The sequence below is a fragment of the Alosa alosa genome, chromosome 13 (genome assembly GCF_017589495.1).
Source record: "Alosa alosa isolate M-15738 ecotype Scorff River chromosome 13, AALO_Geno_1.1, whole genome shotgun sequence".
NCBI lineage: Eukaryota > Metazoa > Chordata > Actinopteri > Clupeiformes > Clupeidae > Alosa > Alosa alosa.
Genome location: NC_063201.1, coordinates 15631022 through 15643866, shown reverse-complemented (window position 1 = coordinate 15643866; position 12845 = coordinate 15631022). Strand labels below are relative to the sequence as shown.

At 41.5% G+C, this 12845-nt stretch overlaps 1 protein-coding gene across 1 annotated transcript; it reads right to left on the bottom strand.

Moving 5' to 3' along the window:
• Positions 1 to 8671: 8671 nt before the first annotated feature.
• Positions 8672 to 12364, bottom strand: eomesb (eomesodermin homolog b). Its single transcript, XM_048261054.1, has 6 exons — positions 11540 to 12364; positions 10992 to 11146; positions 10634 to 10755; positions 10179 to 10337; positions 10032 to 10093; positions 8672 to 9802 (listed from the first exon to the last, which is right to left on the bottom strand). The coding sequence occupies exons 1-6, from the start codon at positions 12238 to 12240 to the stop codon at positions 9043 to 9045; spliced, it is 1959 nt and encodes a 652-aa protein (XP_048117011.1). The 5' UTR covers positions 12241 to 12364; the 3' UTR covers positions 8672 to 9042.
• Positions 12365 to 12845: the final 481 nt, after the last annotated feature.

The window sequence follows — 12845 nt, the reverse complement described above, 5'->3', positions numbered from 1 at the left end:
CATGAAAACATAACAAACCGTTCCAGCAAATCACAGACGAGATGCGTGTTTAGGAGAGTTTCAATTGCACAGGAGCAGCACGGGAGGGAGGGGGAGGAAGTAGCGAGCTAGCTCTCTGTTTTGTTTGAAAGTCAACAGAAGTGACGTTGCCCAGCATCGCTTAGAGCACCTTTAACTTTCGTTGGCCTTTTGAATGTCATACTTTCACTTTCACTTCACTTTCACTTCATTCACTTAAACTTTCCTACTTGCCAGATTTAACCAATCTTCCATAGCCTATGTGCACAAGTACTTTGAGTAGGACTACTGATATTTTATCTACATGCTTGTTGACATCTTATCATGTATGGTATTATTTAATGATCGCTAAACGTTTGATTCTTTTTAATGTTGTCATCAGTAACTTCATTCAAATACTATATAGGCTCTGCCGTTCAGTTGTGGACGTTCGTAAATTGCTGTAGGGGGCAGAGAAAGCCAGAGAAAGGCGCAGATTACACTATGAATTGAAAGTTTGATAAATACGATTTTGGGTCTGACAGCGTCCATGGCGCTGATAATGCTACGTTCGCAAATGTACATCTGGCCCTGAGAATTAACTCTGAGTTAATCTCAGAAGTTCGCATCATGCTAACTCTAAGTAGGTTAAACTGAAGCCCTAATTGGCAAGTCCCCGCACTCAGCAGCCTTCTTGGTAAAGCATTTCGGCTATTTTGGGAATTTATTTTCATTATGACATAAATACTACATCAGGTGAATCTGTGTTTAAATCTGAATTGAACAATATTAATATCCCCCCCCAAAAAAAACCTAAACTCCCTTCGTAGTAGGTTTCAGGTGAGCAGAGCAGCCTGGGTACTCCGAGGCAGGCTACGCACCAGTCATGCCTGTGCATGTCCAGGTGGCATTGGTGCATGTGCCTGGGCACCTACAGTGATCCGCTGCCATTATGTTTGCTTTTTAGACAGCAGTCCTAAAGACTGTTTTATTGGGGATTGATAGCCACTGAAAGTGAAAGATGACGAGGCCTGGGCAGGAGATGGTAGAATCTCGCTGTAGTGTGGGCTGTAGCCCGCTTGGGAGGTTGCAGGCTTCGTTCTTGAGAGCTGGTTAGAAAAAAATCTCTTTAGCTGAAGAAGGAAGTGAGGCAGTGATGACTTTCTTGCAGCATGCACAAATCTCTAAACAGGGTTGTTGGAGACTTCAGATCAATAACATCACCTGAAGATGACTTCCCATTGGTTCATGCGAGTGAACTCGATTGAAAGAGAACTGTGGGACTTTTTTTGGGCCTAGAGAGAATCTCCCATAGAAATGTATGGGGTTAGTACGTAAAATGTGTTGCAATATGGCTGCCGAGGGATTTGCCTAAAAGGACTTTGCCATAACCAACACAGCATGTATTAACATGAGCATCACATGAGTGATGAAAACAAGTGGTTTACTTTGACAAGTCTAGCAGCTGTAGTGTTTTAGATGTTTTTTTTAAATTATTTTACAAATCTATAACGAAAAAAAATGCAAAACAGCTACCTGGTTGTAAAAATCCTTTTAAAAGCCCAATACATTTGAAAGAAACTTACCCCCAGTGTTGTCTGGTCTCTTCTCACAAATGGTTCTAACACATTGATGAATTGTGTAATAGCTCCATTCCTTGGTTGAACTGCCCGTGGAGCACCATTTTCCAGCCATGGGGAAACGGGTGGAACAACCACATTTGGTGGCGCATCTCCCTTCGAGGCATCTTCTTCTCGGTATACGTGTGTGACAACCACTAAGCCATTACCAGAGGCAACACTGGTGGACATCTTCACCAAACAGACGTCCGATGAAACAACAACAAAAAAACAACAATTAGTGCCATTCTCACCTGCCATCCTGGATAGGCACTATGTAGTTTACTGTTTTTCTAGTTAGCTCGATAGTAGATAGTTGCATTTGCTGTGTTACTGTAAAACACAACATATAGATCTACATATTACTCCTATCCATGAATGCATGCAATTTTAACTTTACTTATTTTGTGACATGATCTGACCGTATAAAATAAAACAAATACACAAAGATGTTTTTACCTCTACTGCCTTTTGTTTCTCAGCAGATTATTTCAAAATTGTTGAATATTTTTTTTGAATATCTGTCGAATATCCGAATATCAAACTAACTTCACCTCGGTGGATTCACTTCCCTGTTTGGTTCGCCTAGCCTAGGCCAGCAACACTGGAGAGATGCGTGTAGACATCAAACCATGGAACGAACACAAGTTTACCCGACTGCTGTTCCCACTTAGCCTGGCTAGCGCCACCACTTCTTAATGAGACGTGGTCTGGGACCCAAACATTCATTTTCTCGTATTTTAAAAAAATGCCCAGATCCGTTTATTGGGTGCCACGGATGTCTATCAAATGCGTCTGTGCATAGCTCATCATCGTCTTGCTTTCCCCCCTGTTCTGTGATTGGTTCCCTATCTCAGGCGAAAATTTGCTCCATGGTCTCCAGGCTGCCTTAGCAGCGTGAATCAAATCGCGCGCAAGGCAGCATGGGAACACCCAGGCTAGTTCCCACTGTTCATTCTCGTGAAGTTTCTTCCATTTTTCATGCCCTGACTGGTAATTCGGTTTCATGTTCATCTTCTTAATGTAGCCTATGAAACACTGTCGCTGTAACTGTATAGGCCTACCTGTCTGTCACTAGCTTGACTCCAGGGGAGACAGGGGAGGGGGGCTTCATTTACTTGCGGGGCCCTACGCAACTTGTGTAGTGTGCGTATTATAGAACCGGCCCTGCCAACAGTTCTCGACAAGGCTTCTCTTCCACAGCGCAATTGCATGTCTCTGTATCAGGCTATGCCCGCTTGTCTCCGCTATTTATTTATTTTTTGTCGCGGAAGTGTGCGTGTCTGGGCTGTCCACGATCAGGAAATTTAGTTTATAACTCGAGACATATAAGTCATTAGCCTACAAGTCAAAGAGGCAAAGTCCGAGTCGAGTCTCGAGTGAATAGTATTCAAGTCCAAGTCGAGTCGCAAGTCATGCCGAATTTTATCAAGTCAAGTCTAAAGTCATTAAAATCATGACTCGAATCCATGTCATGTGACTCGAGTTCACATATCTGTTTTTTTGGCACGGGGATGATGGTGGCTGATTTCATGGTGGCCTGTGACAGGGAGCTATTGAAGATTCTGGTGAAGACTCCTGCTAACTGGTCTGCACAGGATTTAAGGACTCTGCCTGTCACTCAGTCAGGGCCAGTTGCCTTCCGTGGGTTTACAGTCTTCAGGGAACATCTCACTTCATGTTACTGCAGAGTGAGAGTGTGACTGGTGACGGCTGGTGGAGAAAGCAGGTTTATTACAGGTCTGTCGGCCTCAAACCTAAAGAAGTGGTTCAGCTTCTTAGCCAGTGAGGTATCAGTGTTGGTGGTGCTGTTGACAGTGCTGCCTTTGTAGTTGATTAGTTGTTTTATTCTCTGCCACACTGCGCGGATTGTTGTCTGTCAGGTGGGCCTCCACCCTCCTCTTATACGCCTTCTTTGCCTTCTTGATACCCCTCTTCAGGTCAGCTCTGGCAAAGCTGTACTGTTCTTTATCCCCTGACCTGAAGGCGATGTTACGTTTCCTCAGGAGTCTCTTGACTTCTCTCGTCATCCAGGCTTTCTGATTGGGATATGTCCTGATGTGACGTTAGACTGTGACATTGTCCATACAGGAAGTGATGTAATCCAGGATAGCCTCTGTGTCACCATCTAAGTAGCCTTGAAAGAGCAGGTCCCATTCAGTCTGTTGGAAGCAGTCCTGGAGCTGGGATAGGGCAGTGTCAGGCCAGGTTTTGATAGTCCTTCTACTTCTGACCGGTATGTATGCTGGGATCAGGAGTAGTTGGATGTGATCTGACTGTCCCAGGTGAGGGAGAGAAACAGTTCTGCATGCTTTCTTGATGTTAAGAGTATACATGGTCTAGGGTGTTCAATGTAGGCCATTTGTCTTGTGCTTTCACAACTGCTACTGGATATGAACATAAATTAGTTTCACAAAATATGCACAGGGGTGTGATGCACTTCACCTACTGTAGGCGTAGTAAGGTTACCAGTGGAGGTGGTGGTGTGCCATGCCAAGTCTTTAATGCCATACTGTTCTGCTAAATTATGTATGTTCCATCCAAACCCTTTAGCCTTTGTTTGATATTCCCAACAATCATTTAATACTGATGATGCTGGATTATTACTGCTCCCCAGGAACCTAAACCTATATGTTATGCCAACTTTATGTATCTTAATGTAAGTGGGGCTTCCTTTGTCTCTACTAGTATAGCACTTGTTGGAGCACCTATGGCTATTCTCAGTGTTCCAAACTGAATTATATCTATCTTTGTTAAATTAGTTTGGCATGCTGTGCTATATACTATACAGCCATAATCTATAAATTGACATGATTAATGCTATATATACACTCAGTCAAAAGTTTGGAGACACTTAGAAATGTCCATTCCACTCCATTATAGACAGAATACCAGCTGAGATCAATTGCATTGTTTTTTTTAATCAGGGCAGCAGTTTCGACTGTTGTAGAAAGAAATGGCTGATCTTTAATGCAATATCTACATTGCCCATTATCAGCAACCATTCATCCAATGTTGCAAAGGCACATTCTGTTTACTAATCTGATATGATTTTAAAAGGCTAACTGAGAAAACATTGGAGAACCCTTTTGCAATTATTAGTGTCTCCAAACTTTTGACTAGCGTATATATGGTTATGGTTATGGTAGTTAGTAGCTGCTTTTGTCTAAAGTGACATACAAATAACAATAATACAATACAATAGTTGAATTTAACAGTAAACAATTAAAAAGGTTAGTAAGACTACACCAAGGAGAACAGCAATAATAAACAAGAATGTAAATTCAATCAATAGCCTAATGAAAATAAATAAATATTATAATATACAAACCATAATGCATAAGAAACGCTTAATAAACTACATGCATGTTGAACAGATATGCCTTAAGACCCCTCTTGAAAGACCCAAAACTATCACAGGTGTACTGGGCCAAAACTAACAAAGTGTACTGGGCCACTCGTTCCACTAACAAGGAACCACTGTGGAAAAGAGTCTTGAATTAGACCTATAACATTTATGGCTGGTCGACACAACAGACGCTCATCAGAAGACCGCAGTGGGCGGCTGGGGATCTTGATCACTAAATTAAGATAGCAGGGAGAAGCCACCATAGGGAGTTAGGTGTCGACAGTGTCAGCGCTGCCTTGAAGTCGATGGTGGGGGCCCAAAAGACCATCAGGCCAAATAGCCAATCCTCTTGTCTCTTGTAAAGATGAGAGCTTGTCCCTCAGGTGTGATGATGTTGTGAAACAGCTAATAGAAAGTGATAAAACATTCACACCACTAGTGGTAAATACTTGTAATGTTAAAGCTACTTCAGAGGAAAAGACACAGTTCAGTCAGCACCACTCTCATCTACAACAATTTACAGTGTATTGAGAATAATGATAAGCACATTTGGCTCAATATATTTCCTCCTAATCCCCCATTTATTTCCCTCTATCCAGCATATTGGCGCAAAACACAAAGGGCTTTTTGCATCTAGGGGTCAATAGCCATCCATACTAATGGGAATAGCCTGTGTCTGTTTACACCAAGGTGTAGCATGGCAAAGCAGACACAGGGTGTCTGTACATCTCTGTGACACAATGGATGCACAAATCTGTGAATCTCCTGTGAATTCTACTAATTCTACTATAGTGGGACCAATATCACCAATATGATCATGATGTAGAATGTCTGAAATTGTTTTATGCAGCTTTATTTTATGCAGCTGTAGCTTTTTATCTAATGGAGGCAAATACCCTTACTGTGTGACAACTGCTATTAGTACCCAGGTGTAAATAAACACTCCAAATTAGACAATGTAATTACATAACCATAAAGGATGCACTTTTATGTAGGTGAAGTAAAATACATTATCATTAATGATGTTAATGCTAAAATATAACAAGTGAAACATGTGACACATTGATTTTTTGCAGTGGTCAAATATAAGAAATATTGGACCTTTAAATGTTGAGAATGCCCATTCTACCAATTTAACAGACGTTTCTGCAGCATTCTGAAGTCGTATAATTATTATAGGTTGTGTTAGTTTGCTGCTGGTTCTTGAGTTTATTGAGGCTAAATTCCACATGTTTGACGCCTTTCCACTGGGGTGCAAGATAATAGCTAGATAATATTTTACTCGGCCTCCTGGTCTGGACTGATACTATCAGCTGCTTACAATGAGTGAAAATTCACTCATAATGGGTTCTACTTTATTTTAAACAATTCGTTAGACAAAAGTGTCTGTCAAATAGCATAACCATAACCACATAATTGTGATTGGGACTCATACAGACAAAGACCATAGAGGCAGACATGCACTCAAACTCAGATACATTCACAAATGAAATTAAAAGTCTGAATTATTTCCCAATCTCTTTGGTTTGCACTATTTTCATTTAATGGAAAGATATGGACAAACAACTTGAATTAAAATAATGGCACCAAAATACATTTTCATTCATTAATTTGACATGAAGAGATTTCACTTCAGTATGGGCCAAGCTGTGGTATATTTCACATTTTCACTTTCTCTCCATTTTAAGTGAAACAGATAAAAAAAAAAAAAACATTGCAAGGGAAAAATCATATTTTCACTTAAAATGGAGAGAAAGTGAAAATGTGAAATATACCACGGCTTAGCTCATATACTGAAGTGAAATTTCTTCATGTCAAATGATGGTTAACAGACGGATGGTTAACGTTAACAGATGGTTAACTAATTTGAAATGATGGAGGATTTAAAACTCTCAAGCCACATCTAGCGCTTCTTACGGTGTCCAGCTGCAGACAACTTCATCAGCTTTAAATGTAGGTTATGAATAGTTATGTTGTTATCGTGTAAAGATATTGCTTTTCACACATTCTAGCCTACATGCCATTTTGGTTATCTCTTGGTTCTAATCCACAAACTCCTTTATTTACACGGTCTTTACTGACCTCTAGTGGTGCTCTTGCTCGACTTCACACTTTCCAAAGTGCAGGGGCACAAGTATGAGTGCCTACGTTGACTGATTCAGTTGATTAATGACCAAACCCCTATAACAACAGGGAGCCTAGTAGGTAACCCGACACCAGGCAGCTAATTGATAGCTACGTCGTCAGTGACTTTATGAAATGGCTAGACTAGCCTTCTTGAGTCGACATTTCAGTTTCTGTTAGCCTACATCTGTGGACGATCGAGCCCAGTTCAACCTTTTGTCTGGCGACCCAACAACAACAAACAAAAAAAACATTGGCTCTCGTGCCCCCTCTCTCCAACTGGCAAACATTAGTTTCATTTTGGAAAATGTTGCGAGATGGACATCGGTGGAATGTCTTCTTGTAGTTAGGGTGTCAATACCAAAGCATTAATGCATGACAGCCTTCCACAATTGTATTTATTATTTTCCAATGGATACTATATCAAGTGTGCAACTGGTGCTCCAGTGGCTGCATAAGCCGTTGCAAGCTCACACACAGCATCTTCGAGTTCATCGTTGAAAGAGGCACAGGTGAGATTTGAGATTGCGTAGGCGATACACGCACGTTAAACATTATGATGCTCCGGACCTTTGCTTGAGGACATTTTCTGTAACTGGACCTCGCTGATAGGCTAACTGAATACACTGATTTAACGTTTTTAGAGCATTTGAATTCAGACTGCAAAACATTTCGCAACCCCTCCTATACTTTTCCCCATATCACTCCGACTGACTCCGGAAACATTAGGCTACTCAAATTCTAATTCAAAAGCAGACTAGTCTGGGATTGGAACTCACCTTACGCATCTTAAGCGAGAATAGACCTAGCCCCCTAGACCAACAAATCCATTTTTAATACGATGGCCAATACACATTTATGCCGCACAAAATGTTAGAGAATGACAAAAGCCTTAACCTCAAGCCTTTCCATAAAATATCCACTAGTCTTCAATCTTAAATGATAGATCTCCTAAAATGACTCGGTGCCATGAATATCTTTAGCCTAAAAACAGTTAGAGACTATTCAAATTTGTTAAAAGTCCCGGGACATAGCTACTGTCTCAACAAAATTAATTTAGGCCTAGTAAAACCAATTCGGTTTCACGCAGTGCACGTCTTCTGTCACAGGCATACGCATGTAGGCTATTGAATTCGATAATTACACACATCGGTAGGCTAATTGTCCTACATTTGTGAACGCAAAATAATTAAAAATCCTTCGTTTGTTTAGTAAAACAAATATATATAAATTGTATAGGCCTATCACTAATGGAAACCGTTCTTTATGTTGTGCCTTTTCAAATTTAACAAATTCCACAAAAATACTCCTGGTAAGTTTTGAATTTCCTGCTACGTTGATTGCGTTGGATGATAAGAACCACGAACCAGACTTCAGAATAAGTTTTTTGCGCCGAAACAGCGGCTATTTTCTATACAAATCTTATGAAGTTCAGTGTTCACAGGGCTCAGCATCCTCGAAAAATCCCACGGCGCAGAACGTTTTTTTCCCGCAGAGAAAAGTTGAAATAGTCCATGTTCAACTTTTTAGAACAGGGCTGGGTTGTCCAGTGTATATTAGTTTAAAAAAGCAAGTTTTTAAAAGCATATGGGACTTTTTATTACCCGTCATACAACACTTTGATACACAAACAATGTAAGAACACATGTAACACATCTCATCCCACACTGCACAAATATTGTACAATTATAAATAAAAATCCTATCAGTAAAAATATATAGCATAGGACATGCTGGAGCCATATAACATGATCTAATAACTAATAATGCAAGTGGACATAATTGAGTGTAATCTATTTTGTCACAGTTTGAAAGAAGCTTCAGAGTCGCTGAATCTGAAGACAGCTGCACATATTACAAAACTTATGAATACACTGTGGTAGCACAATAATAAAATGGGAATGGAGAAAAAAAACAATCTCACCCAAGACTAAAGCAACTTTCAAAGCTTTTTTCAGGGACTGGTATAGAAGGCATAATAGCCCATGCTTTTGGAAGAAGTCTCTCTGGCCAAGTTTTCTGGAACTCCCAAGTCCTCACCCTTCACTGTTGGAGAGCCCTCCACACTGGACTCCTCCGGAGAGACCCGTCTGCGCTTGCACCCTATGGCGTAAACCCCAGGGTCTGCTGCGTCCAGCGGCTTCAGAGACGAGGGCGTCTCCAGCCAGGCTGGCGTCTGCTGTGCACCTGACAATCCCTCCTCTCTCGCTTTGTCCTTCTCACACATTTGGTCGTCCGTGAAACCGGTGGGGCTTGGCTTGGGGGACCAGGGCAGGCCTGTAGTGGTCATCTTTCTTTGGTAGGCGCTGCGCGGGCCCCACCCGGCAGCCACCGACGTGAAGGCAGAGTCCGAGTAGTACCCGAAAGAGTGCGACGTGGGGAGGGGCAAAGGTTTAATGCCATACGGGAGCAGGCCGCTGGAGTAGTCACCGTCGTACGAGGCCATGTCCAGTTTGTTAGCACTCGTCTGCTGCATGGGGGTGACAAACCACCTCTGCGCAGAGGCAGAGCCCACGTCTTCCGTCTGTGGAGAGAGCAGACCGTTGGTTTGCGGCACTGCCCGTTCGCCATTGTAGAAGCGGCCCTGGTTGGTCACGAGCTGATCCTGGAGGAAGGGCTGCATGGCGTAGCGGGCTCCGGGCACGATCTGGTGGGAGCGAGGGGAGTCTGTGGGGGATGGAGTAAACCTTTCTCCATCTGGTGCGGTGTACATCCTGGAAATTAGGAGGGAAAAAATGAAGGCTTGTGGATATTCCCATTCAAACATGTACTCTCTGGACATGAGCATCTAAAGCATGCATTATTGTAAAATCTCCTACGGCCGCTTATTATAATGTTGCAAATAGAAGATGAAATGTATTAGTACTTAAAATGCATGCATGCACATTTCAAAAGTCACAGTAAGATATTTCCTTGGTCAAAGAGACAAAAAAAGGCACTCACGAATCATAATTATCTCGAAACCCCTTTGCAAATGGATTGTGGTCAATCTTCAACTGTGTAATCTAAAAAGTGGGAACAAAATTTAGTGAATTGAGAAACGCACCAGCGACCCTCACAAAGCCAGACAACACACAAACAGTTACTTACATCAGTGTTCTGATATGCAGTTACAGCAATAAACTGGTTCTCAACGAAGGTGAAGGTCTGGGTCTTTGAATCACAATTTAAATCTTCCACTCCTTCCTCACCAACTTCTACAATATGAAGTCTTGGCTGATACTTATGAAGGGACTGAAGGACAATCATCTGCATGATGGAAATAAATGTACAAAAACACAAACACAAAAACTGTAGCTTTAGCTTTAATCAATGGGGTGGGGGTGGGGGCATCAAGAGCTTTTTATGAATGTATACACCAGTCATTGCTTTTACATTAACAACAGTGAAACCTGTCTTCTAAATGCAACATACTGCTAAATAACTATTTACTACTTAAACAGAATATGAGCTCCGCTCCATCAATTATGTTCTTTATTATTTTTATAAATGTTGTAATAATGTAAGTGAATTTATATATATATATATAAAAAATATTATTTTACCTGAGAATTGCTGCTGCTTGCTCCTTTGTTATTAGTCAGTTTAAGTTTGCCAAATGAGATCTCTTGTCTCATCCAATGAGCACCCGTATTAGGAGATTCCGGATGAACATACACCTTGTTTCCTAACAATCGAAATATAATTGGTTTAGAATCTGACACAGTAAAATTGATCACCCTAGTATAACTTAACGGAGTACGTTTGCAATAGAGAAAACTGCTCTGACAGTGAAAATGGTCAATAGAGGCACCTGCTGAAACTGGCTCTTAAATTCCAATTCAATTCTTGAATTTCACTTGCATTTCAATTGAGGTAGCAAACAGGAAGCATAATTGCAATTCGAATTGTGCACAAACCTACCTTGCATGTTATTATCTGCCTTTCCGCATGTCACCCATTTGCCCCCTTGAAATCTCCAATGGTTCGGATCAGCCAAAACGATCTCCACGAAAACATTGTAATGTACGTTCAGTCTTAAAGCTGTAATATTAAAACTCAGAAAGGGAAACATCCGCCTGAAAAAATATGAACACAAGGGTGAATAAATCTTCAGTAAATCTGATTTAAAAAAGAAATAAGTAAAAACACTAACTCCAAATGGCCTAAAATAATTGTAAAATTGGAACGGAAGGTTTTCAGATTTCGAAATATGGGATGAGCAAAAATGGCCTATATCGACCATATTTTTGGCCATATCCCCGGTCTATCTGCATGATTGTGTATTTGGTATTGTGCATAGCATTATGACACCAAATGTAATAGGCAGGAGGATATTATCGTCTCACATTCTTAGCGTGAAATTATCAAATTCAGTCAAATACGTTGAAATTAATTATCAATGGGTGAAGAATAGGTGCAATCAAGACAAACTTCCTTCATTATACCAACTTAAAATCATTTCAACAAACCTGCCCTGTTTGGTAATTATCATCTCCGTCTGATGTCGGTGAAACTTCATCCAGAGAGGGCGATTGCAAAGATACACCTGAGCCCTCAGACCAGTACCTGTTCCTGAGAGCGGCATGGGACCAATACCGGGTCCACTTCCTTGATAGGATGGATAGATGCAGCCGTGACCCTGTCCGAACTGGTAGCCTGAACCGCACTGTCCACGTCCAGTGCATACAGGAGAGAAGCCCGTGGAGGGGAGGACGGAACTATAGTGCAGCGATGCTGAATACCTGGCGCCATCGGATCCTGCGTAAATTGTTCCCGCTTGACCCGGGTAAGGAAACAGAGAACAGGGATTCATGTCTTGCGTTTGGTGCGAAGACGCCGAGATAAAATAACGATCGGGGCTAATTCCGCCTGGCCTGTTACTGGATGCGTCTTCTTCCTCCGTCGTCAGAGAACTTTTTCGGTCTTGGACAGAGGCCTTAGATAGAGAGAGAGCATCGTTCTGTCTCTCTCCAAGCATTTCGTCGTTTTCCGTTTTGGATAAAAACTTTTTCGCTCCTGGCTGAGGTTGAGAGGCTGGTGGATTAACCTCTTGAAAATCAGTCGGTACTGTGCCAGGACTGTTTTTGTTATTCTCGGTTAACGAATGGCAAAACGATTTAGGTAGGTTAATAGAAGTGTCATCCAGTTCTCCCTCTCCTAGCTGCATCATACAGGCAATAACAACGGCACCTGGAAACAAGAGAAAGACGATCTCCTCATCACATGAGCCAAGAATATTTTTCCATGCGGTAGACACGCAGCAGCCACACCTCCAACTCAACTCTGCTACCACGTGCATCTAATAACACAAAATCCAGGTAACCATCTTAAATTGGATTGGTCTCAATTCCAATTTGTTCCTAACCGTAGGCGGGGCCCGAGAAAAAGCTAGCCAACTTGCCATCACTGTGGCATTGAAGTAGACACGTGAGGCCAGTTATTTAGCAGGTTTCTCCTACAATTTCACACCATTCTGATATCAGTGATGATGTAAAACATAATTTTCAAAGCCATGGTGTTGTCAACTTCTGGTTACCCAATAGGCCACCTGTAGGCTACTTAAGACAGCTTTACAAAATATTCTGGGGTCCACCCTTTAGGACACAATTGATCTGCTGTTAGTTGTAATAAATGGATTTTAAAGATACAATTGTGTGAGGGAAATGTTTGCTTTGACCGCTTACCTATAGCTACTTAGTGAACGCTTAGATCTCATCGAGAGGCAAATCGTTTGTGTTAATTGGTGTATTCGCATTGCATTTTTACTGTGGCTGG